This window comes from Antechinus flavipes, chromosome 3 (genome assembly GCF_016432865.1).
Source record: "Antechinus flavipes isolate AdamAnt ecotype Samford, QLD, Australia chromosome 3, AdamAnt_v2, whole genome shotgun sequence".
In the NCBI taxonomy this organism is placed as follows: domain Eukaryota; kingdom Metazoa; phylum Chordata; class Mammalia; order Dasyuromorphia; family Dasyuridae; genus Antechinus; species Antechinus flavipes.
The window spans coordinates 530,687,627-530,715,042 of NC_067400.1; the positions used below are offsets into that span (position 1 = coordinate 530,687,627).

A 27,416-nucleotide genomic window follows, 5' to 3' on the forward strand; every position below is an offset into this window, starting at 1 on the left:
ATTTAACTAACAAATTTTGATTCTCAAGGCAAGCAATTGTCAGATCTTCTGCTATCCTCGAGTGATGGTGATGGTAGTAGAAGGAGAATGGGACTGATAAGGCAGGGAAATAAGTCAATTCATTGAGTTCCAATAAAAGAATCCTGGAGAAAGAGAGCAGCATCCAAATCACATTTTGCTAATGTAAACATGTCAAGCCAAGATTCTTAGGGTAACAAATCCAAGGACTAGGCTGGAAGCAGGAAAAGTGTTCATAGTAATAGGTGAGAATTAAGGAAGTCTAATAGACTCACATGGAACATTAATAGGAAAGAGATTGATAGGTATTGATGAAATAATACTTTTGTTTCACACACTTTATCTGCTCAAGGCAGTAAATAAATTATTGTATTGCTGTATTAGCTATGGTCCCTCTTTAGCCTTAGTATATTATGAAATAATAATACTGATGGCATCCCTTTATAGAACACTCTAAGGTTTTCAGAGCACTTTGAGCACAGCAACCACTTAATGTAAGGATAGGGTTTTTGTTTGTTTTTTTAGGTAGGACCTGTGATTTCATTGGTGTAGAGAGGACATGATGAGAAAACTTGTCTACTAATGCAGACCGGCAGCTATTTAGGACCTCATAATCATAAGAGTTTTGCCCAGGGTCCTGACATAGCCAGTATTTAAAATACAACACAGTAGTTGGAACTTGAAACCACAACTTCCTTTCTCTGCTTGCAATCTATTATTTCATATCGTCTCTCTATTATTTCATATCGTCTCTCAGATATTATTTCCTTCATCTTCCCAAGTAAGGAAATTTGAATGTTAGGTGACTTGCCCTTTGACACTTAGTCAAGGGTCAGAGCTAAGAGATGAATTTTTGCTTTATATGGCCACTTTGGGCAGATTAAGTGAACATGTATTTAGTGCCTAATGTGTGCCAGGCACCACAATAGTTGCTGGGGATCCAGATAACAAAGTACTCTGCTCTCAAGGAGTTTATTTTTTTCTTGGAGGAAAACAACATGACTACAGAAAACTAGTAATAATTATAACACACAAATAATGCTTTAAAATTACAGAACATTTTATATATATTATTTCATTTGATCCTCACATCATCGTCTTGAAGTGGGTAGTGTTATGATCTCCACTTAATAGATTAGAAAACTCAAGGTGAGAGAAATTAAAAGACTTTCCTAGGATTGTGAAGCCAATACATATTTGAGAAAGGATTTGGGCCAACTCTTTCTGATTTCAAAGTCTAGCACTTTATCCACTATACCAGGACCACATGAAGCCCTCTACCTGCTTTTGAATGGCCTCAAGAATAGTCCAAAATAATGTACTGGGACACATTTGGTCTTTGAGCTACTGCTCAAAAGTTAGCTGACCCCAGTACTACATCATGTTCTATATACTATTTACGTGATTTTCTACATCCTTTCAAGTAAACATAAAGCAGATATAGAAGTTATACAAAATAAATGTGTGTGTGTAGAGGGATATTTTTAGGTAGGTGGCAAGGGTGGAAGGAGTGAGTAGTGGCAGTCAGAAGGATCAGTATAGGCTTCTTGTATAAAGTAGCATTTGAACAAAATTTTGAAGGAAATTAGGAATTTTTAGAGGCACCAACTTTGGATTCATTTGTGTGATATAATGTAGTGTACCTAGGATGGGTCCCAGGATGTGGAATTGTATCCACATGGAAGGGTGAAACATGGATGATGATTCTGCAGAGTGCTGTGGTAGGAGAGATTTCTATTTAAAAAAATGAGAACATGGTGCCTTCTATTATAGATTACAGCCTAGGAGCAGAGTAAACCCTGCCAGGTACTTCAAACAGTTCTATGGATTTGTGCTGCTGTTGATATGGCTGCCAGTAGCACAGGAGACCCCTACCTTCTTAACCTATGCAGTTTTTGTACATCCCTTGCCATAAATTGGCAGCAAGGTGCTTCCCATTTCTCAAGAAGACTTTCTCTGGGTCTTTTAACATATTATTCAAATGTAGCCCTTGGGCTGTCCTACTATTTTTATTCCTTGCTGTTGCTATACAACTATCCTATTTCTTTTTTTAATCATGTACTTCTTGGATGGCATCCTTTTTTTTACTTCTTACATAAAAGTTAAAATTACTAATACACTGTATCTTACTCATCATATCTTCATTGCATTTCTGTCTTCTTGGATTGCCTATAGTTAAGATCCAGTGTTTGGCACAGCACAGTCCTTGGCACATAAGCACTTGTTGTTCAGTCATGTCTTATTCTTTGTGACCCCATGGACTGTAGAATGCCAATATTGGCCATGGAGTTTTCTTGTCAAGATACTGGAGTGGTTTGCCATTTTCTTTTCCAGTGGATTAAAGCAAGCAGAAGTTAAATGAGTTGTCCAGGGTCACAGCTAGTAAGGTTAAGAAGTCAGATCTGAACTCCGGTCTTCCTGACTGGAGAACTGGTGCTCTATCCATTGAATCACCAGGCTGCCTCCACGTAGGTGCTTAATAAATAATTATTAATTGATCTTTTGCAGATTGTGGTATATTGTGCAGTATATCTGGAAGATTACTGGTTTAGAAAGATATTTATATCATAGAAAAGTTTGGGATCATTGAAATGCTGTGTAACTTTCCAAATACAATTCAACTTGCTTTTTTCTTTCTCTTCTTTCTATTCAATTTTAGGTCCAGGTGAGTGCCTATCTAAGAGGGATATCTTAGTACTGACTCATTCTGCCCTTCTAACTATATGTCATGGTCTGACCCATTGACATCCTTCATCTCTTTGGTTTTTCCTGTGTAGATTTAAGTAAGCCAATGTCTTTTGCATGACTAGAGCCTCAGCAGTACATTGGAAATGCATGTAATTGTTATGATGACTATAGAAGAGTTATCTGGAAGAATTGTTACTAATAGGCTCTCCCTGTTCTATCTGGATTCTTTATAAGGGCATCCTCCAAAAAAGTGAAAAGGTCTATTTGTATCACCATCTATTTGTATAGGATATACACTATGGGAGGTGAGTCTATTATAAGACTGCAATTTTGTTGTATAAAGTCAAATGTTTTTTGTGTAGAACAACCAAGAAACAGAGAAGGGGGGAGAAAGAGAGAGAGAAAGAAAGAGACATGAGAGAGAAAGAGAAGAAAGCTCTTAGTTTCTTTTTATCTTTTAGTCAATAAAGATGTGATCCACTATAGCCTGCCTTCTTCTTTTTGATGTTTTTTTTCCAAGAATACTCCAATATAGATAAAGATTACTTTCATGGAATTAAAAAAAAAAAAAAAAGGCCCATAGATGAACTTTGACCTATTAACATTTTTTTGATAGTAACAATAATGTTCTTTTAAAAAAATTGCTCTTATCTTCCACTATTAAAGTATCTTGAAAATTGATCTTTGAGGGCCTGCAAAACAGATTTATCATTGATGATTAGACTAGATTTCTTTTGAAACACTGACTTCTATTCTAAATCCCATTTATTTGTTGTTTTTCGTCTCAGTTTCATTTATAAATGTTCTTGGCATGATCTGATTTATTTGGATCTCAGTCAAACTTTGTCAGATTGTTTTCCTTTTCATTGTTTTCTACTCTTTTTAGAAGTTACCTGCTTATTGTTTTACCAATGAAATTGTTGCCCTTGACAACAGTATTTCTCTGCTTGGCATAGAGATAGGTTTTTCTGTCCTCTTTGTTTTGGTATCTTTTACACAATTGAAACTTCTGTAAAAAATGATGATAATCTTTACTTTTATACATTTCCTCTAAATCAAAATCTTATTTAAATATGTGAGATTAAAGCTGTTATAATTACATAGAATACCTTTACATCTTTATCCTTTTAATTAGGTGCTAAATTTGAACTTTGTTCTAATTAGTTGAAAATTGACTTCTTACAAGCTGATTTTTTGATGTCCTTTCCTGGACTCATTTTTGCATTGATGTTATTACTTACAAGTTTATATGTCTATATGTAGAATTGCTTTGGAGAACTTGGTTAAAAGATGTTGATGGTATGGGATTCTGTTGTTTTGATCTTTTTTTCTTATCCCCATCATAGGCACAGAGAGTCAAGAGACCAAATGAATCATAAAATTTAAAGTAACTTACTCTGCAAGATAGTTTATTTACCTCTCCAAGGTGACAAAATAAACCATCCTTCCACTTAGTTGCAAGATCCTTATTGTTTTCTGGTTTGACTTATAATAGTGAAGATGTTAGTATAGTAATATATATGCTATTGGGCCTTTTAGTAACATAGCATCAGTTTGCTATTAGACAAAGAGCTCACATTTACAGGGTCAGAAGTTAATGTTATAGATGATCTAGAAGCTATACCTTTTTCACATCTCTTTGCCAATGTCATGGTGGAAATGGAAGGGTGGGCATATGGGCCCGAAAGTTATTTTATATCTCTATGTCGTTATCATAATGAAAAAAATTGCAGTTTAGTGGCAAGCTTTCTGCTATATGTGCACTTAACATATTAGTTAGACCTATCAGAACTTCTGCCACATCAGTATAGCTTTTGAAAACCCAGGGCCACCTCTGTTGCATTTTCAGATATCAGAATGACATCTGGAATGGGGAACATACATAGATGATGGTAGTCAATGAGATTGAAAAGTAGAGTGCTATTTGAGGAAGCAATTCTTTACTGCCTGAGAACTGGGGAATACAAGAAAGGTATAGGCAGGGATTTTTATTTATCATAGCATATCCTTTCCTCTTTTCTCTTTCATTACACTGAAAACACTGACAATTAGTAGTATATATTGATAGTAACACAATAACTGAATTATCCAACATCCCAGAATTCTTGATCTAACAAACTCAGTACCAGTTGACCTTAATCTTTAATCTGCATTTAGTTCCTCCACTGTGCACAGCTCTCCATTTGTTATAAAGGAGAGGTGCACACTAGGCAAAATAGCATCCTAAGGAAGAGCATTTGGATGTTACTTAATCAAGATCACATCACATTTGTTTTGCAGTAAGAGCTTATCAGAAGATTGTAGAATTGAGACATCTTCTAGAAATTGCTGAAAGTAACTATAAACATCTGGGAGGAATATCAGAAGAAGACATAAAACAGAAGAGAGAAGATCAAGAGTCTGAAAGGTAATGTCCCTAGGGGGGATTAATCATTAAAAAAAAGTTTTTGCATACTTTTCCCAAATACTAGTTGAGAAGTTGTGGACAAGCAATTTTTCCCTGTACCTACTAAAATCACATTAGATTTAATCCTTTATATTTCCTCACACTTCTGATAAAGGAAAAGAATCTGATATTTTTCCAGAACCTATCTAACTTTAAGCTGTAAGATAGCAGGGCCTCCCTTCAGTTTGATTGACAAGGATATATGGAATCCTTGTGCAGTGACGATGGAGTGCCTACCTCATAACCAGAGAGCTACCCCAATCTTCTGGTCATTTCTCTTCCCCTCCTCCCCACTAAGGGATGATGCCAGCTGTGCTTTATCTCTGACCTTTCCTCTGCTCTGCCATGGTCCTCCTTTCTCATTGTTCGGCCCTTCTTGGGTTCTCTGTCCTGTGGCTCACTGCTTGCCCTTCCTCTCCCTTTAATTTAGTTCTAATGCTAAGATTCTGATTGTTGCCACTAGAACATGAGAATAATGATCCTGCAAGAGCAGTGAGTCTTTCCTCCCACTACTAACTTGCCTTCCTCTCTTCGAGATAGAGTGTGGGCAGGATCGAGAGCTTACAAGGTCCACAGCTTAGCACCTTCCATTCTTCTGGGGGAGAACATGGTCTCTTTTAACACAAACCTTGGTAAACCAAGCTGGATGGTTTTAAGGCCTCTTGCCTACCCCACTTTGCCTTTTCTAAATCCTTTCCCACCATAGTGTTACTTATTCTTCTTCCTGAGTCTTTTGATAACCTCTTAGGTCTTTCTACTGTCAAATAGGCTTTCAGAAAGGGAACTGATACACTCACATAAAATTAAAATTACTGATAAGGAATTCATTCTTTAAGGAATATTTTCATTTTAAAATAAGACAAGTTCAGACTACTTCACTAATTATGAAGATTCATATCTGAGGAAGCTAGAAGAAGAAATATTTGGGGGTGGGAGGTAGGGCTGCAAGACCTTCCAGACTATTTTGGAGTTACCTCCTGAAGGGACTCTTTTCCTGCTTAGAGAAATCTCTTTCTATTTAGCAATGTTCATTATGGGTATTGGCAGTGTTTCCAACATGATCCTGGTATCAAATGGGAAGTTTTACAAAGCATTTCACACAGATGGAGTACTTTCCTAGATGATATACATATCAATTTCTCTTGATTTTTAAAAAAGCATAAAATCAGACTTTTATTTTTAGATTCATTAAGTTTTTGATAGATTTTAATGGAATAATATTAATAGCCCATATTTATATGGCACTTTAAGGTTTACAAGGTACTTGCTTTACAAAAATGCTTTAAGGTATGTCATTTTCTACAGGAGCATAGTCAGGTTCACTCATAGGAGAAGTTACCCAGTGATGGAACTAAGATTTTGGATCTCTGACTCAAAAGACCAGTGTTGTGCTATCCTGCCCTTGATTATAATATTACTGATGAAATGATTGTGATGCTGATGCAAATAGTTTTTTAAAAAATATGTTTGAGTGTGTGTATATGTATTTTATTTTTCTTCCAATTACATGTCAAAACAAATTTTTAACATTTGTTGTTTTTTTTTAAAGTTTTGTGTTCCAAATTTTATCCCTTCTCTTCCCCCTCCTCCAAAAGTAAGATATACTATAGATTTATAATCATGTAAAACATTTCTATATTAGTTATTTTGTATGAGAAAACTAGAATAAAAGAAAAAGAATGAAAAAATAAAGTTAAAAATCGCATACTTCAGTTTATATTCAAACAATATCAGTTCTTTCTTTAGAGGATAGTATGTTCCATTAGTCCTTTGGATTGTTTTAGATTATTGTATTGCTGAGAATAGCTAAGTCATTCCCAATTATTCATCGAACAATAATACTGTTACTGGATACAATGTTCTGGTTCTATTTACTTCATTCAGCGTCAGTTCGTGTATGTTTTTCTAGATTTTTCTGAAACTATTCTGCTTGTCATTTCTTATAGCACAATAATATTCCATTACAATCACATGTCGTTTAGCCATTCCCCATTTGATGGGCATCCTTTTGATTTCCAAATCTTACTGCAGAAAGAAGTGCTATAAATATTTTTTAACAACTAAATCCTTCCCTCCCCCATTTTTATGTCTTTGGGATATAGACCTTGTAGTAGTATTTCTGGATCAAAGGGTATGCACAGTTTTATATCCCATTGGGAATAGTTCCAAATTGCTCTCCAGAATGATTGGATCAGTTCATAACTCCACCAAGAGTGCTTATTTCCCAGTTTTTCCACACCCTCTATGATATCCATCATTTTCCCTTTTTGTCATATTAGCCAATTTGATAAGTGTGAGGTGATAACTCATTTAATTTGCATTTCTCTATAATAGCAATTTAGAGCATGATGTAAATGATTTTCAGAGGAATTTTTTTTTTTGTCCATGCAGAGTAGCAATCTTTTTTTTTTTTAAAGAGTTACTTTGTATTATACCAGTAATGGCCCCTGAAAAGCTTTGGTTTCTCTCTTGAATCTATTGCTTGCATTTTTTCCCTTATGTTAATGACAGCAATCAATCTTTAGGGTAAAGGTTCCTTATATCCAGTTGTACAAAAACAAATATTTGAACATCTACTTGTAACTTCTGATTCTGATTCTAATATTTCAGCAAATATTAAGTGTCCATTATGTGGGCTCTGGGGATATAAATACAAAAATGAAACTGGCCCTGCCTTCAAGCAGCTTACATTTTTGGAGGCGTGAAGGGTGGAGGAAGATGGAGTATGCAACATGTACAAGGACAAATAGGTGGAAATTTGTAGATTAAAAAGACCCCTAAAATCTGGAGGGATTAAGAAAGGCTTTGAGAGGGAGGTGATATCTAGATAAACCTTGAAGGGATCTAAAGATTCTAAAAAGTCTATAGCTAAGAGTGTTGAGATTGGAAAAGGGACCCCAAAGTTTCAGGGTCACACACTGATGTTGAGGTATCTCAAAAAATTTGCCAAGGGGCAAAGTTTATTATAATTACAACGCTATTACAAGCAAACTGAATTCTAAGAGAATTCAGCAGAGAAAGAGAAGCAAGGAGACACATTTATCCAGCTTCTATCATTGACATGCTAATTCTAAGGCTCAGGGGTGGTCTCCAGAATTTGATTACCCCTGAAAAGATTGTCATTATTGTATCAGGAGTTTGGTCCTTGGGACTATCCTGAGGTCAGAAGCTATTTGAAAGTCTGCAATGAATTGAGGAATGATCTATTCAGAATCAAACAGATTGTTGTTCTTAGATTGGAAGGGTGGGAGGTCCCTGAGGCAGACTCCAAAGCTAGAAGATTTAGGATTACTAATTTATTGTTAGAACAAAAGCCCCCCTAAAATCAGGGGACCACAAAATCATATTACATCAAGAAGAGAATGAATTCTAGACATAGGTTATAGGTTACCCAAAGGAACTGAAGTAGGAGATAGAATATGGAGTTTGGAGAAGGCCCAATGTGGTTGGAATTGGAGAGAATGAACAAAAACAGAGTGTATGATTCTAGAAAGGCAGAGGGCTTTAAATACTAGGCAGAGGAGTTTGGATTTTATCTTGGGAGAAATGGGGAAGAAAGTGAAGATTTTTAAGGGAGTGAAACAAATGAATGCATGGATGTGTTGAGGTGAAGAAGGGGGGACCCCAAAAGTCCTAGACCCATGTTGCAAGGTGTCTCAAAGAATTTGCAGGCTTGAACCCATCTCCTAATCAAGGGGCTAAGTTTTATTAAAAGTAATGTATGACATAACTAGGCGAACTGAATTGTAAGGGAATTCAGTAAAGAAACTGAAACAATTAGATATTCTTATATAGCTTTCAATTATAGATATGCTAATTCTATGACTCAAGGGCCAGGCAGTCTTATTATTGTCTTGTCAATTCTATAGACCAAGACTAGAAAGTAGTCTCCAGATTGAGGGATGGTCTTACTCACTATTGTCTCAGGAGTTTGATCTATGGGAGTTTCGTGAGGCCAAAAACTATCTAACTAAGGAGTGGTCAGATTCAGATAGATTAGGTAGTTTCCTGAGGCAGATTCCAAAACCAGAAGACCCAGGACCGCTGATCCATTAGAACAGAAGCCTCCCAAGATCAGAGGACCACAAAATCACATTACATTAGATGTATGAATGAATAAAGAATTTTGTTAGGCTCTATGTGCAATGTACTGGAGGTACAAATAGAAAGGTAAGGCAGTCTCTGTTCTCAAGGAGCTCATATTGTAATGGGGAGACAATACATATGGAAGTGGATAAGATGGTAGTGACCAAGTATGAGTGTAGAAAAAAATTTCTTTCTTTCTCATGAGAAAGGAGTAGTTTCTGACACACAAAGTATAGTTTGAGAGAAACACCCACACAAGTGATGCGGTTAGTGGCAGTGCAGAGTGGTGGTGGGAATTCCCTTCTGGTCCGTGCAGGTTCAGCATGAAAGAATTCATGAACTCAAAATATTAGACTGGCAAAAAGGAAGTGGCACTGAGAGGAGGGTCTCTTCACAGCGGACAGGAGTCCTGGCAGGCAGTACGCCAAGGGGCAAAGCATACTACTTAGGACTGCTGTAAAAATGTAGAGTTTTGAATTGCCCTTTTATAGGAGTCTGAGACTAATAAAGCTCCCAGTTGAAAAGAAAGTCAATGATCCCAGGCCTAGATATTTGGAGTTTCAAGCCACTCAGTGTCAGACCCAGGTCTCCCAACTGAGAAAATCACTTTGAAGGCTTCCTGAATGGGATCCAGTTACCAATGGGGAGTGGGATGGGGTGGGGTGGGGTGATATGCTTTAGAAAATATGCCACTTAACTTGTCTAGGGAGATATGCTTTCCAGGAGGGCTTGAAATTCCAAATCTCCTTCTTTACAGATCAAAGGGGACACAGCTTTTACAGATTAAAGAAGACACAGTTTTATCTCCTTTCATCCCCGCCTCAAGCAATTACCCCCAAATTCATTTGGGATAAAGAGCCCAAAGTCTCAGACTTCTGTAGCTACTTCAAGCTGACAAGGGTCGCAGAGATACTGGCAGGAGGGGTTTCAAGCTAGGAGTGGGAGTGTGTGAGATCTGAAGACAGCAGTAGCTGCATGGTCCCATGATCTGCAGTTTGAAGAGCAGTTGAAAATTCGCATTTTGAAGCCCAAGAAGTAAAAGCTGGACTACTTGTCTCTCTGCAAGGAGCTTAGGCTGGCTTAGCAAGTGCCTTGATGCCTTCAGGGCCTTTTCAGTCCTACAGAGAAAAGCGTTAAGAATACCAAAAGCAGCTTGGAACCCTTTGCAAGGGGGGGTAAAGGCTATTTGCCAGTCTCCACCTGGGTATGTGTCCCTTCTCAGAACAGCTGCAAGAGAGGGGGAGGTTTAACAGCTCTCTCAGGATTCAGTTGGGCACAATGGGCAGGCCTGGTGAAACCAGCCAGAAGGAGAAAGGGTGTACCCTTTTTCTTCTGCAAGGGTTTTTTTCCTGTGAACTCTAGGAAGGGGTATAAGAATCAGGGACTTGAGGGATTAAAGGTGCCACAGTCAGGGATAAATAACTTTAGCCTCTGAATCTGCAAGTCTGTTTCCTTTGGCCTGAAGTGAATCTCCCGTCTGGTGTCCTTTGTAAATATGACTGAAACTTCCGTGGGTTCGTGGACAGCTTGCAACAGCTGCAGGATTTCTCCTGCGTGTTTAATAGGAGAATTCTTTGCTATCAACAGACCCCTTTCTTTCCAGATAGCCCTGTGAGCATGCAAAATATGAAAAACATATTTGAGTCTGTATAGATGTTCACTTTCATTCCCTTTCCCAGTTCCAAAGCTCTGGTTAGGGAAGTGAGTTCAGCCTTCTGGGCATCACAATTATGGATAATTCTCCCGGTTGGGAGGTGTCAGGAAGCAGGGTAACAGGATTAAGGGTGTGACATGCCCAGAGAGTCTGGTCAGGTAGGAGACCCTAATATCTATTAGGTCTTCCACCAAACCACTAATGTCCTGTGGCTTCTAAAATGAACCCCAGGGGTTAAAACCTCTAATGACCCTCCCAAAGCTTGCTTTGAGGCCTCTTCAATTAAAAAGGCTGTGGCAGCTACTGCTCTAAGGCAGGAGGGCCATCCCAGGGAAATCGAGTTTAGTTTTAAGAGATAGATGACTGGTCTGGGATTGGTGTGCCTGTCAAAACTGCAAATCAAGAAGCTTGGTAAGCTTCTCAAGATGTCCTAACTTTCTAACTAAAAGTTCCTGTGTGAAAAAGTTATCTGGAGGTCTGAGAAGAGAAAATTGGGTCCCCAATCCCACCATTAAATTGTGCCCCATTAAATGACAAGTTGCCAAGCAGAGGAGAAGTCTCAAGACAGCCCACTCTATGGGGAGAGAGGTGCCTGATCGAGAATGAAGGAGAAAGAAATTCAATGGTCTTACTGGCCACATGGTGGGAGGGGAGCGGGGGTTTCCGCTGTTGATGTCATGTTGGAACTGGAATGAGGCGGAGCTTGACCAACCCCCAAACTCCTGCTGGAGGCAGGTCACTGGGGAGATGGCTCAACCCCTGTTCCCTTCTCCAGTGCTCCTTCTGCTCAGCCTCAAACCCAGACAAGGACTGGGGAGTTTAAAGCATGGACCTTGGTGGTTCCCAGAAATAATAGCAGAGAGTAGGAAGTTTTCTCCAAATCTAGCTTTAATCCTGTGGCCTCTCTTCTCGCCTACAACCTGATTCCTATCATTAAAGACTCCAACAGCTATTTTTAAGGGAAGGCTGCGTGGGGTCCTTAGAGTAATGGCCAGGTTTCTCTGGGAGAGATTAGAATCGGCATCCTGAGGAGGAGAAAAAAAAAGCTGGAAGTCCCAGAATTTAGTTCAGGTGAGAAGATAAAACCAGACATAAGGTCCTGTTCTGAAAGGGATTTGGGAGTGTATAGGGATGCAAAGGGAGGCTCCCTTGTCCTAGAGGGGCTGGAAGGAAGGGAGCTTGATTTCCTTCCAGCAAATTTAAGTAGCATCCTACAATGCTGTTTTAATTTAAGCTTTCTAGTTTTGAGATCTTTTAGGCCGAATTTGTCTCTGCTCAAGGAAGTATTCTTAGAAGCAGAGGTGTTTTGTTCCATTTTGCTAAAAAAAAAAAAAAGCCTTAGGTTTTTTTTTTTTTTTTTTTCCAATTCTATATCTCCTTGTCCATCTCTAGAGATGGAGAGATAACAAAAGGCTCCCTGAGTAAGGGATCTTTTGTCAGAGAATGCAGGCATTCTCATTCAGGTGTCCCTGAGAGAATTTGTTGTGCCACAGTTCCCTTTTTATGTCCTAACCTAGTTTCCCTAATTGTCCTATTTAGTTACTCTGCCTCAGCTTATAACCTTTCCCTCTTAATGTTTGATGAGATAAAGGTTTTATATCTTTAGGTTATAATCATTCCTTCTTAATTTTTGCAGGATAAAGGTCTAGCCAGTTTAGACATCATTAGAATATCAGTAACCTCTCCAGTACCTCCTTCCATTGTGTCATCCTAGATACCTCCCCCCATTAGGTTATCCCCATCCAGGTACCTCCCTCATTATGTCATTGTTCTTGTTATCCTATAAAAAATTTTGCTGTCCAGATACTCAGGGCTGGATTCTTTGAGACCATAGTCTTGTTCAGGCCTGGGACCAATCATGGATTCATTTGGTCCCAGTAAATCTCTCCCATTTAATAAACTATTGAATTGTTCTCTAATCTCTGTCTTGCTCAATTTCTCTGGCATTACAAATTCTGCTTGAGCCTGGGGCTCCAAACACCCAAACTTTTCCTGGAAATTTTTGGGTATCCATCTATATATAGAGTAAAACAAGAAAAAAGTCTTTACCTTGTCCAGATTTTCGGGAAACCTGTCCGTCAGGGACCAAAATGATGCTGTTCTAGCAGTAGTGCAGAGAGTGGTGGTGGAAATCCCCTTCTGGTCAGCGCAACTTCAACGTGAAAAAATTCATGTACCTGAAATATTAGTGGCAAATTAGGAAGTTTATTGGCACTGAGAAGAGGGTCTCTTCACAGTGGACAGGAGTCCTGGCAGGCAGTACGCCAAGGGACATTAGGATCGCTGCAGAAATGTATTTTGAATTGCCCTTTTATAGGAGTCTAAGCTTAAAGCTCCCAGTTGAAAAAAAAAATCCAATGTCCTCAGACCTAGAAATTTGGAATTTCAAGCCACTCAGTATCAGACCTAGATCTCCCAATTGAATAAAAATCACTTTGAAAGCTTCCTGAATGAGGATCAGTCTACCAATGGCTGAGGGGAGGGAAAAGAGGGGGCGAGGGGAGAGAGAGGAGGAGAAGAGGGGTGATTTTAGAAAAGCCCCTTGAATGTTGAAGGACACCACTTAACTTGTCTGGGGAGATACACTTCCCAGGAGGGCCTGAAACTCCAAATCTCCCTTCTTTATAGATCAAAGGGGACACAGCTTTTTACAAATTAAAGGGGACACAGTTTTACCGCCATCCCAAGCAAGGGGCAGTCTTTTTTTTCCCCCTAATACAAGCCCCTCTCCCCAACCCCCTGGCTTCTTTTCCATTGACTGGGCTTTCTAAAAATGTGAGATAAGAAAGCTTGAAGTTATCAAATATAACAGGGCAGGGTATTTCCCACTCAATCCTTGCCCCCAAGGATTTTCCTTTCTAGAAGGGAAAGTAACAGTGGAAAGCAGGGGGCAAAGAACTAAAGATCTTTTTCTAATCTCCAGCCACCAGGCCAGATTACAAAACCCTATCTCTACCCCTAAGGAGTTTACATTCTTACATTCTTTGGAAGGAAATAAGCTTCACTCCAGGCCACCATCCTATGTCCCTGTGAGTTTCAGCCTTCCAATTCAAGTTTCTCCATTTCTCCAATTCGACTTTCACAATTGTGGAAACTAACAAATTCCATCTATTTCTCACAGAAGGTTTCATATATGAGGCAGGTAGAAAAGCCCAGCAGGATGCAGCAACAAAGCAGATGTTGATAGTTATTCTTTAATGTTATTTTGATTGATAAAGGTATCATTTTCTGATGTTGAATCATTTGCCATTGTTAAGAAATCTGGTAGCAAGAACTTTCTTTTTTGTGTTTTCAGTAACAACTGGGGTACCTGCAGGAGCAGTTGCGAGGCTAGCCCTCCAGGAGGGCTGCTTCCCGGGATGATGGCTGAGGGCTCGGGGCCAGAAGCACTGCTCATTTCCAAAGCTCTAGAATTCAAGGTCTTTGGCTGTCCCTACTGGGGCCTAAAGGGAGGCAGTGGTTAAGGTGGTGGCAATGGTTTGACTTGCTTGACCAATGCTGCCTTCTCTTTCTTCCTTGAGTTAGTGTGTGGGATGGGTGCTTCACCCCCTTTCCCAAATTAACTAATCAGAGACATCTTCAGGTACAAAGAGAAAGCATTTATTTAGTCCCAGACACACACCTGGGGGCCATCCCAACTCCCACCATGTGCTTGTGAGCCTGGCCAGTTTTAGCTTGTGCAAGATTTAAAAAGCAAAAGACCCAAGACTTTTCCTTAGATAGACTAAAAACACAGAACCATCCTTGGCCAATGGTTACCAATGTTGTCTGCTTCCCACAGGTAACATTACTTTCTGTAACTTCCTGTCACTTCCTGTCTGACCTTTCAGAGATCATGTGACTTCCCAGGGTCTTTCTTGGACCCAGAGTCCAAGGCCTGATCTCCCAGCTCTGGGAATGGGGATCATGTGATTTAGTCTCAATACTGAGAAATACTTCATCCAATCAGATCCATTCATTACTATTCTGCTGCTTTCAGCGAGGCTGGCATGCCTGCTGTGCTTGCCTATATGACCAAACTTGTGCCAGAGAAAGATTATTTTGCCAGTCAAGTGAATTAGAGAGTGGGGAAGCTAGAAGCAAGGGGATCAATTGGTTGGCTAGAGATAGAGTCTAGGTTATAAGTGATGAATGCCCAAATGAGGAGGTGGCTGTGTGGTTAAAAAGAATTACTATCTTGTATCTACCAGATGGCATGAAAACAAAAGTGATAAGGCTGGCTGAACATGAACAGAGGAGGGGAGATGGCCATAGTCATTCACCTATGAATAAAGGGCAGAGGCCCAAATGACTAGTTCCTTTCAGCTGAAATAAAGGAAGTCTGGAGGAGAGTGGTGTTAGGGAAGAAGATCATAGGTTTTGATTTGTTGAATTTGAATGTCCATGGAACATTCAAGTAGAGATGTCTAGTGGGGAAGGGGTAGTAGGAAGGAGGAATTTTAAAGGAGCCTTGCAGAAACACCCAAGTTTAGCAGCTGAGAGATGGATAATGGTGGGGCCTAAGAGGATTTCATTAGTTTAATGCACATATACAGACCTGCGTGCCTGAGGCACTGTGAGCAAGGAGGCTACTGGGTTAATTGATTCAAGGAATTTTATGGTCCCACTTGTGCTATAGATAGGACAAAAAAAAATACATATTTTGTTGGATGCATTAACAGATATTATAATCAAAGTGGGTCTGATGTAGGAAGTGTTTTTTTTTTTTTTTTTTTTTTGAGAAAGCAAAGAAACATTTATTAAACATTTACTGGCATATATGTCAGTTACTATGCTAAGTGAATTTCAAATATCATCTTATTTTATCCTCACAATAATTCTAGGAGGTAGATGTTACCTTTCCTATCTCCACTGGTAATACCTACCTGATTTTTACAGTTTGTGGAAACTAAGATAGAAATTTAAGTGGCTTGCTTAGGTTCACACACAGCTAACTAATAGGCATCTGAGGCAGAATTTGAACTCTTATTTTCCAGAGCTGTTACTCTATTCACTGTTGAAGAAATAAAATATCTTACCAAGAATGCCACTGACTTACTGATAAATGCAAGAAAGATTCATTTTACATTCTTGAAAGAATGGGGCCTAGGTTAGTAGATATACTTTTGAAACAGCAAAGGCAGTGTTTTATTTCTTATTGTAATTACAGAGAAACTGAGGCAAGATAGAGATAAAAGTTTTTTTTAATATTTTAATAGTGTAGAATTTGGACTAGTAAAGCCATACTAGCCATAGCCAGACAGCTGGATGGGACTTGTCTCAAAGCACCCAGCAACAAGCAAGTAATTCCAGAGACTTACCAGAGACTTTTATAGGGCTCCAGCGATCAGAGAAATAGAGGCAAGGGTAGGAGGAGGATGCAGAGGACTGGGTGAATGGAAATTCCATAAAGGACCATAACTTTTTAATTCTGACAGATTGAGGGTCAAGAAGATGGTCAAGCAGGAGACAGGAAATCTGAGACCAGAAAGATAGAGGATGTGATGCCATCTAGGTATTTGAGATAAACTATCTGGAATTTTATGAGTCTTTGGAATGCCAGAGTGGCCAGAACTCCGCAGCCCTAATTCAGTGCTAATGGCCAGGAAGTGGGCCACCACCAGGGAAACTGAGGCAGAACACTATCCTGAAGTCTCTATCCCAAATTTCCTTTAATTGGATCTTAAAGAAATTACAGAATGTGAATCTCCACCTTTTATTATATAGCTAGTAGCTGCCCCCAAGAAGCTTACGTTCTTAAGGGAGAAGATAAGAGGAAGCAAAGTTCAGAGAGCTCTGGTTCAAATCTAAAACTTCAACCCCAGATTACATTTTCTAATTTGTTTCATTTCTCTAATTCAATTTTCATAACTTTGTGGAAACAAAATCCCCATCCATTTCTCACAGTATGCCACCTAGCTGCCTGAGTTATTTTCAGCTGAACTTTGAAGTAGACCAAGGTAATGAAGCATGAGGAAGAAAATTCAGAGATGGGAGATGGAAGGTTTTGTGTGTAGGGATCAGTAAGAAGGCCAGATTGATTAGACTGAACTATTCGTGAAGGGAATAAAATGCAGTCACAATCATCAGTCAAAAGGTGTTTGCTAAAGCACTTAGCATGTGCCAGATACTGTTCTGAATGCTAGAAATACAAAGAAAAAGGAAACCAAACAGCCCTTGTCCTTAAGGAGGCGGGGATGGAGGAGACAACACATAAGGAATTTTATTTTTAAATTATAGAGTGTAAATGGGATGTTGGGAGATAGGGGTGGGAGAGGACAAGGCATAGAGACTGAGAATGGCTCCCTGCTGAAGATGCATATTGAAGAAAGCCTGGAGAAGACTGGTTAGTAGGCCAGAAGAGAACAGGGAGGAAGCAGTGACATAGAAGCTGAAGGAGGAAAGCATGTCTAGGAATTGTAGGTGGAAGATAGTATCAGGAGAGTTCAGGCAGAATGAAGACTGAGAAAAAGCCAGTGAATTTATTAGTGAGCTGATCATCTTGGTGAGAATAGTTTCAGTCACATATCAAAAGTGCCAAATGTGGAGATTTTTTTCTTCACATCCTTCTTGATCTTGTGCTTCTTGCTATTTATCATCTTCTCCTGTATTGCATCCTCTCCAGATTTTCATGATACTATTCTCTCTTGGTTCTCTTTGTTCCTATCTAACTGCACCTTCTTTGTCCACTTTGCTGAGTCTTCATCCGTATCCTGATCTCCAAGGTTTTCTCCAAGGGTCTATCTTGGACTCTCTTGATGACTTTATAGATCTTGTGAGTTTTAATAATCATTTCTGTGCAGATGGTTCACATAATTATATGTACTTCCCAAACTCTCTTTAGAACTTCATTCTCATGTCATTTAGAAATTTTAAACACAGTATGTTCAAAACAGAACTCATTATTTTGCCTCTTTTCCCAAATTCCTTATTATTGTTGAGAGTGTCGTGATTTTCCTGGTCACTTGAATTTGAAATCTCAGTGTCATCCTTGACTTCTCCCTTTCATCCCTCATGACCAATCTGTTGCCAAGGTTGTCACACAGTTACTTTCTTAGTACAGGCATTCATCACTTCTCACTTAAGACTATAACAATGACCTCTTAATCTCCTTAACTCAAGTTCTCCCAACTGCAATCCACCTAGCTATCAAAGTGATTTTCCTTGAATGCCTATCTCACCAGGTCACCCTTTATTTAATTCCTCTTGTCCCTGAGAATCTCTTATTTGGCATTTAAAGCCTTTTACAATTTGGTCCCAACCTATCTTTTCAACTTCATTATGTATTATTCCCTTTTCCATACACTATAGCTCAACTGAACTAGCCTGCTTTCTGTTCTTCCTACATGACACTCCATCACTTCTTGGAGTGGGGCAGCCGGGTGGTACAATGAGTTAAGCTCTGGGCTTGGGGTCAGGAAGACCTGAGATTAATTTTGCCTAAGAAACTTGAGTTGTATGACTCTGAGTGAGTTTCTGTACCTCTTTGCCTCAATTTTCTCATCTGTAAAATTGGGATAATAATAGCACTTTATTTCTCTGGGTAGTTGTGAGGACTTAGTGAGTCAGATAATATTTGTAAAAGTACTTAACACAGTGCCAAGCATATAGGCACGCTTGTTTCCTTCCCTCTTACTTATTTCTTTCTCATAGAATCTTTTTTTTCCCCTTAAATCCTGTTTACTCCTTGTATGACTCTAGACAAATCATTTAATGTCCCTGTAATACAAAAATCAAAATCAAATAGTTCCTACCCTGAAAGAATTTACATCCCACTATCTTTCTATTCTTTCTCTGTCCCCTCTCCCATTTTCTCTTTTCTTTCTCTCCATATATACATACACTATATGCATATATTTGCATGTAGAATGTAAGATTTTTGAGCAATAAGGATCATAGCATTTTTTGCATTCTGTCTCTAAGCATCTAGAACAGTACCTTGGATATAGCCTGTCCTTCATAAATGCTTGTTGATAGATAGACTATTGGATCGAGCATAGATCAAAAGGAAATGGTGAGGTTTGTGAGAACAGAATTATAGGTGATATCATTTGATTTTGTTTCCAGATGATGGCCAAACAAAAACCCTATAAAGGGGGACAATGCAACTCAAGACAAGGAGAATTATACCTTGGTCTAGCAATAGTAGAGTATGGGGAATTGACATTCCTTTGGATGGGGTAACATTGAGCAAGAACAAAAAGATCTTGACAGTTATTAGGGCAGCTTTTTTTTTTTTTTTTGGTCAGCTAAGTATGGGGATTAGCTCCTATGGCATTCTGACAAAAGGACAGAGATACTTTTCCATTGCAGCCTGAGTGATGACTCACACACTCAGCAATAGACAAAAAGATCCAAAAATGTGATGACTGCGTATTTAAAATCAGCCAGAATCAGGAATTCAGGTTAAGGGGAAAATCTTCAATCTTTATTCTCAGTAGAGGTGAAGAAGGATTGCGATAACAATATGGGCAGCTGTGACAGGAAGCCAGCTAGCAGAGGAGGGTCGGAGATGAAGGGCCATCGCGATAGCAATGCGAGCAGCTGTGACAAAACTCTCCTTCCGCTTCCTTCTCCACTCCCCTGCCTCCACCCACCAAAAACATCATTTCCTATACAACACATCAGGATTTGCACAAAAAATGGATGGGGGCCATTCTTTCTCCAAGTTTATATATTAATAGAGTATGGTCCAATTACTATTTAGCCTCACGTGCTTGGGAGCTCAGTGCATCAACTTGAGCCTCAGCCCATTACATCTCCTGCTTTCTTTTGTTTTAGAACACAGGTGGTCATGCCATCTGTTTTGTGATTTTAGGGAAAGGTTCAGATTTGCTCCTACAAAATGATGCTCTCGGACTCAATTAAAGTGAAAGTAAAATTTAATTATACAATGCACGGAATAGATCGCTTGCAATAACAACGAATACAGCAAATAACACATAACAGATAAAAGACAAAGAATAATAAAAATTATGATTAGAATAGCAGAAAAAGAGAATACGTTACATCATATCACCGGTCGAGGGAACTTCAACTCTAATTTACGGCTGGGAGGCCCCGGTATTTCAGCCTGTGAGTCTCGATTGGGGAAGTCCTAGGCAGATCGTCATCTCCATAGGTGAGGCTTCAAAGTGGAGAATGCTTTGCCCACTCTTTATAGGAGTTCAAACAAAGAAGGCTTTGGGCCAAATGAAGACCTCATCTAAGACAAGGATGTACCAACTAGAGCTTCAGGTGGTTATAATCAAATGTTGCATTGATAAGGGGGCCAGTCCTTATCAACAGCAACAGTTCCAAGGAGGGGTGAGTTCTTGGAATCATATAATTGGATTAAAACACAGGTGGTACATGCCTGTTTTATAGATTAAAAAGGAAAGAGTTGAAATATATGTTCTTATGGGTCAAGGAACGGTCAGGTTTTCATAGGAGAAGGAGTTAAAATATATGCTCTTGGGGTGAGAGAGTAGTCAAGTTCTCACAGGGGGAGTCATGTCCTTCCTCGATTGGGTTCTCAAGGTTTACATGGGAATTAGGTTCATATGGGGAAAGTCATGTCCTTACAATGATTTGAAATGAACTTACTACTAATAAGGAGATTTCTTATTCACCATCCCTGACTCCTCAGGGAGGTCAGAGCCCCCAAGGGAAGGTGAACACACCCTCCCTGACTTCTCAGGAAAGGAGATGAAAGCACTGAAAAGGAGGTGATCACGACCCCCCTGACTTCTCAGGAAGGGAGGTGAAAGCACTAAAAAGGAGATAATCACGCCCTCCCTGACATCTCAGGGAGGGAGATGAAAAGCACCAAAGGGAAGTGGGGGTTGCTAGCGGGTTTCTGGGCTGAAGGGTCTTATTATGCACAAACCCATCAGCATGGGAAGTATTACACAAGCACATAGTAATAACGCAGAGGCTATTAGTGATGACCCTTCCCACGGTCAGTGCAGGCTTGATGTGTTGTAACAAACATGAATTGTACACCCAAGTAATGGTATAACAAACAATGTAAATCAATATGGTGCTGTAAAAGATTGAACAGCAGTCACACATACACCTTCTTCAGCATCCAAGAGATAGTCCAAAACCAATCTATTGTCCATTGCTTCACAAATCAGGGAATCCAATGATCCCCCCAAGTTTTTGAAGTCCTGCAAAAGTCTTTTTATGTGTTAGGGAATCCAATGATTCCAGCAGATTTTGAAGTCCTGTAACAGTCTTATCATTTCTCAGAGAATCCAATGATTCCTGAGGGCTTTCAAGTCTTATGTCTCAAAGAATCCAATGATTCCTGAGAATTTTCAAGCCCTACAACAATCTTATGTCTCAGAGAATCCAATGATTCCTGAGGGTTTTGAAGTCCAACAATTTTCTATGTCCATGAGTCAAACGCCATAACTGCCACACTCTTTCAGTGGTGAGCACAGTCAGCAACAGAACCACCCGATGTTTCTTGGGTCTTCTCCTTCGTTTCAAGGGTCTGCTCTGTCTCTCTGAGATGGATAAGGCAAATACAGCTCGTTGGCACCCATCTGATTCCTTCTCCACCTGTAAAAATACAAGCAAACCCTCTTCCCCAAGCAGTTAACCTATCTAATTCCCTTCTATTTACCACTTTCTGGATCTCTCCACATCACCTGGCGATTATCTAAAGATAATGGAGCTGTTTGTACTGGACACTGCCCTGTTGTGTTAAAAGGCCTGTAACCTCCCCAACTGTAATCCTGATTGCTTTTCTGTTGGTTGATGACATCAGAGTCCTGAATTTCTAAGGACTCTCTGGGTGTAACCTCAGTCGCTATCATGTTCCACCTATCTTTTGTTCCAGTACCTTGGAACTGGGCCCTGCCTCTCATTCCTCTGGGTCAATCTACATTCAGAGGCCCAGTGAAAGCCTCGGTTACATTTTGGACATGGGGTTTTGGGTTTTATTCTCTCACCCTGTCTTCTCATTCTATCTCCATATTTACAGTGAGCTCTCAAATGTCAAACTTTTCCACACTGAAAACATCTACGAGTTTCTCTAGAATTACTTTGCCAGAAGGGACCCTGTCTTCCTATGTTGGGATCTTGAGAAGTCTGCATCATAGCCTGGCTATAAAAGGCACTTGTGCCCACTGTGGCCCAGCACCTTATGATCTCCTCTAAAGGAGCATCCTTGCGCAGTCCTAGTATAATTCTTCTGCAAACCTCATTAGCATTTTCCTTAGCAAGTTGCCTTATCAAAATGTCTGTTACTGCATTTTCCCCATTTGTTCTTATGATAGCTGTCTGCAAACATCCCACAAAGTCAGCAGAGGGTTCATTTGGCCCTTGTGTTATTTCTGTGAAGGCCCTACCCTTTTCATCTTATTTGTGGAGAGAAGCCCACGCTTTGACAGCATTAGCAGCAATTTGCTCATATGCTGCTATAGAATAATTAATCTGTACTGTGACGTCTGCATAGGAACCTACACCTGTTAGTAGGTCACAGGTGATTGCAGCATGAACTCCACTTTGACTATTTTGTTGGGCTTGTATCCTACAGAGCTCACTATATTCAGAAAGCCACAAGTAGTTTTGTCCAGGTTCTAGGCATATCTTTGCTACAGATTTCCAGTCATTAGGGGTTAAGATTTCAAAAGCCAAATTCTGTAATAACATCTTGACATAAGCTGATGTAGCCCCATAAAGAGTGCAAGCTTTTTTCAGGTCTTTGAGGATTTCTATATCAAAAGGTGAGTATCTTCTACTTTCTTGACCTGAAGAATTAAACTGCTGAATTACAGGAAAAATGTGATGTTGAAATTACAATACATTTCTCCCTTCCTCTTTGGCCTTAATTAGTCCCTTTTGCAATCTAGTCATAGGAGCAGCTGGATGCTGGGGGGGAGGTGCTGGTGCTGTCACTGCCCCCCTCCCCCCCACTACCCCTCCTCCCTTCAACCCAGAGGGTGGAGTTGATGGAGGAGAGTCAATTACCTGCTCCTTAGGTGGGGCTGAAGCTGCCTCAGATTTACCCCACCCTTGAGCCTCACTTAAGTCTCCATGCCCTGTGGGGATATGGCCATTAATCTGTTCTTTGTCTTCCTCCTTTATCTCAGGCTTCCCCATTTGGCTATTCCTAGAGTTTTTTCCCTTTCTCCTAGAACTTATTCCATTTCTTAAGGCCAACTATATGATATTGTATAAATAGAATGCCTCGATGGAAATTGAATGAGGACCGTTTTCGTTGTAATATGCGGAGAGCTGTTGCCCAATTAATGTCCAATTATCTGGAAAGATTTGCTCTTCCTCTAAGAACCAAGGGGAAGTGTATTTTAATGTACCCAGAAGTCTAGCTGTCTGTTCCCAAGTCATAAGTAGCCCTTGATCTTCTATCAGCTTAATCAGGCTTTCTCTAGCACCACTCCTGGGTGGAGGTGGGGGTGGGGGGTAGGGGTGGGGGGTGGAGGATCTTTAGCTAGGATTTGTCCCATTTCAGTCAAAAAAGGTTATATTCACCTAAGTTCCTGGTCACTGGAGACTTCTTCAGTGAAAGTAGTCCTTGGTTCCCACGCTTGGGAGCCAAATGTGATGACGGTGTATTTAAAATCAGCCAGAGTCAGGAATTCAGGTTAAGGGAAAAATCTTCAATCTTTATTGAAGTGAAGAGGTGAAGAAGGATTGCGATAGTAATATGAGCAAATAGGAAGCCAGCTAGCAGAGGGGGATCGGAGATGAAAGGCCATTGCCATAGCAATGGGAGCAGCTGTGACAAGACTCTCCTTCCACTTCCCTTTCCACTCCCCTGCCTCCACCCACCAAAATCGTCATTTCCTATACAACACATCAGGACTTGCACAAAGAGTGGGCGGGGCCATTCTTTCTCCAAGCATATAGATTAATAGAGTATGGTCCAATTACTATTTAGCCTCATGTGCTTGGGACTTCAGTGCATCAACTCAAGCCTTAGCCCATTACACAAAAAGAGGTTGGCAGACTTAATCTAATTCAGTCTTCAATTGTCTTTTCTGAGATTTCCAACCTAGATTCATACAGGTATCCCAGATTCAACATTTCCAAAACAGAACTCATTATCTTTATCTAAAAATCATCTGTCTTCAAAACTTAATTATTTTTGTTAGAGGCTCCAAGCATTCATCTTAGTCACTCAGGTTAAGAGTCATTTTACTCATTACTTTGCCTCATCTCACTATTTAGTAAGTTGCCAGTCTTACTGATTCTACCTCTTAGACATTTTTCATATTTGTTCTTTTTTCTCTACTAAGATGAACATTATTTTGGTTCAGCCACTTGGACTATTATTATTATTTTTTTTTTTCCTGAGGCAATAAGTGACTTGACCAAGATCAAACAGCCAGGAAGTATTAAGTGTCTGAGGTCAGATTTGAACTTAGGTCCTCCTGACTAAAGGGCTGGTGCTTTATCCACTGCACCATCAAGCTGCCACCTAGCTGCCCCCAACCTAGATTATTATTACATGCTTCCTAATTAGTTTTCTGCAAGTCTCTCTCCTATCTAATCCATTTTACATATAACTGATATTCTTGAAATACAGATCCTTTGCACAGACTGTCTCCCATGCCATATTATGAGGCTTGCTTCACTGTGACTTTCTCCAATTTCTAACTTCTTTCTAAGCTTTATTCAAGTGCCCTTTTCCTGATTTCTTCAGCTGTTGTTTCCCCCTCCCCCAAAACTTTATATTTATTTTGTGTATGCTTTTAAATATGTACATACTGGCTCCACGACTGATTTTGGTTCTTGTATCCTGGAAACATTAAGTGATTTGTCCTGGGTCACACAGAAAGTAAGCAGGATTTAAACACATATCCTCTGACTTCCTTGATTTTAGGAAGAACTTTCTAATGATAAGAGCTATCTAACAGTGAAATGTACTGCTCACAGAGGTAGTAAGTTATTTCTCATTGGAGGTCTTTCAAAGTATCCTGGATGATGATTTATTGAGTATAGTATAGTAGGGTTTTCTCCCTTTCAACACTTAAAATTTTGCGACTTCTTCCTCATTGGATTATAGCAAACAAATTTCTTTCGCCCCTCATTGTACCCTGATCAGCACCTACATTATACCAGTTACTGTGAAGTTTGGGTGATAATTGTCATGGCAGAGGTTTCTGAAGAATTTGTAGGTCTGTAAACTTGTTTAAAAATTTTTTTGATAACTATTTCAATATCCTTAGTTTCCTTTATGAGCCTACATATTTTCCCCCAAGCATTTCAAAACATTCTCAGAAGGAGTTCATGAGCTTTGCCATGTAAAATAGGTACATGATAACAAAAATATGCAGAAACCTACCTTAAGGAAATCATTAACAGCACTGGGGGAGGGAAGCAGTTGGCAACCTTTGGCCTGCCTTTCTCCTACCTCCTTTTAATGTCTCTGACTTTCTCACACATGTATAGTTGTGTGCTAACTGTAGAAATACATTTTTTTTGTTCGTATTTTGAACAGGATGATCAAAGAGCTGCAGGTCCAACTAGAAGGTGAACGATTACGTAGAGAGAAATTGGAATTTCAACTAGATGAATTCCGAGCAGAAGTCAGTCATCACCGAACTCCTGTCGATCAAATTCGCCTCACCAGTTCTGTGGTGAGCTCACCTTGAACTCATTTATATTTCCCATATTACGTTAAGTAAAAATCACTGTCATGATACAGTAATAAGACTTTCTGGGGTTTTATAGTTTTTCTTTATTCCAATTACATATAAAAACAACTTTTAACACTTGTTTTTTAAAATTTTGAGTTCCATATTCACTCTCTCCTCTGCCTCCTCCTTGAGAAGGCAAACAATTTGATATAGATTATACATGGTGCAATCATGTAGAACATATTTCCATGTTATCCACATTGTGAAAGAAAATAGAGAACACCCTCCCCCCCAAAAAAAAAAAACTGAATAAAAATAAAGAAAAGTAAAAAAGAAAAAGTATGCTTTGATCTCCATTTAGACTTTATAAGTTCTTTCTTTGGAGAGGTGGATAGCATTTTCCATCATGAACAATTTGTAATTGTCTTTGGGCATATTGTCAAGAATAGTTAAGTCAATTCATAGTTGATACTGTGTTCATTGTTCTCCTGGTTCTGCTTACTTGACTTTGCATTAGTTCATATAAGTTTTTCCAACTTTTTCTGAAAGGATCCTGCTTGTCATTTCTTAGATAGCACAATAGTATCCCATCACAATAATATAGCACAACTTGTTTAGCTATTCTTCAATTGATGAATATTCCCTCAATTTGCAATTCTTTGCCACTACAAAAAGAGCCACTATAATAAATATTTTTTGTACAAATACAAAAATAAGTCCTTTTCTTTTCTTTTTTGCATTTCATTTCATTTTTTTGTTTTGTTTTCCTTTCTTTTCTATCTTTTTGGGATATAGATCTAGTAGTAATATTGCTAGGTCAAAGAATATATGCACAGTTTTTGATGTCCTTTGGTCATAGTTCCAAATTGCTCTTCAGAATAGTTAAATCGGTTTATAACTCCACCAACAAAGCATAATTTTCTCAATTTTTTCCATATTGCCTCCAACATTCTGATTTTTCTTTAATCTGATAGGTGTGAGTTGGTACCTCAAAGATGCTTTAATTTGCATTTCTCTAATCAATACTGATTTAAAGCATTTTATCAAGTTATTGGAGATAGCTTTGATTTCTTCTGAAAACTTCCTGCTCATATTCTCTGACCTTTTATCATTTAGGGAATACTTGTGTCCTTATAAGTTTGACTCAGGTCTCTATATATTTGAGAAATGAGGCCTTTTTAAGAAAACTTTCTTGTTTTTTTTTGAATAGGATTTTTTCAATTACACATAAAAATAGTTTTCCACATTCATTTTTGTAAGCTCTTGAGTTCCAAATTTTTTCCCCTCCTTTCCTTATCTCTCCTCTCCCCAAGACAGCAAGCAATCTGATATAGCTTCTACATGTACAATCATTATACATATTTCCATATTTGTCATGTTGTGAAAGAAATCAGAACAAAAAGGGAAAGTATTTTTTTAAATTTTGCATCAATATTCATTAGGGAAATTGGTCTGTGATTTTCTTTCTCTATTTTTGCTCCTCATTATTTAGGTATCAGCACCATATTTATATTATTAAAGGGATTTGATAGAACTTCTTTGCCCATTTTTCCAAATAGTTTATATAGTATTTGAATTGATTGTTCTTTAAATTTTTGGTAGAGTTCACTTGTGAATTTATCTTGTCCAGGTGATTTTTTTTTTTAGGGAAAAAGCTATGGCTTGATTTCTTTTTTCTGAGAGAGGGTTCTTTAAATATTCTATTTCTTTTTCTGTTGACCTGAGCAATTTATATAAAGATTCATCCATTTCACTTAAATGCTTAGATTCATATAATTGGCCATAATAGATATTAATAATTGCTTCATTTAGGTGGTAAAATGGCCCTTTTCATTTTTAATACTGGTAATTTGGTTTTATTTTTAAAAGAACCAAATTACAGGATGGTCTATCTATTTTACTGTTTGTTTTATAAAACTAAATTCTGTCTTATGAGTTTAATTTTTTTTTT

General features: G+C 38.9%; 1 protein-coding gene across 4 annotated transcripts in view; it reads left to right on the plus strand.

The window, feature by feature from the left end:
• Positions 1 to 27,416, plus strand: part of ANKRD42 (ankyrin repeat domain 42) — a 146,878-nt gene that overhangs the window by 103,419 nt on the left and 16,043 nt on the right. For all 4 annotated transcript variants that reach the window (XM_051987223.1, XM_051987224.1, XM_051987221.1 and 1 more), the window contains 2 exons: positions 4,987 to 5,113; positions 25,327 to 25,465. In XM_051987223.1, coding sequence (XP_051843183.1) covers positions 4,987 to 5,113; positions 25,327 to 25,465 — 266 coding nt within the window. The remainder of the gene's footprint in view (positions 1 to 4,986; positions 5,114 to 25,326; positions 25,466 to 27,416) is intronic.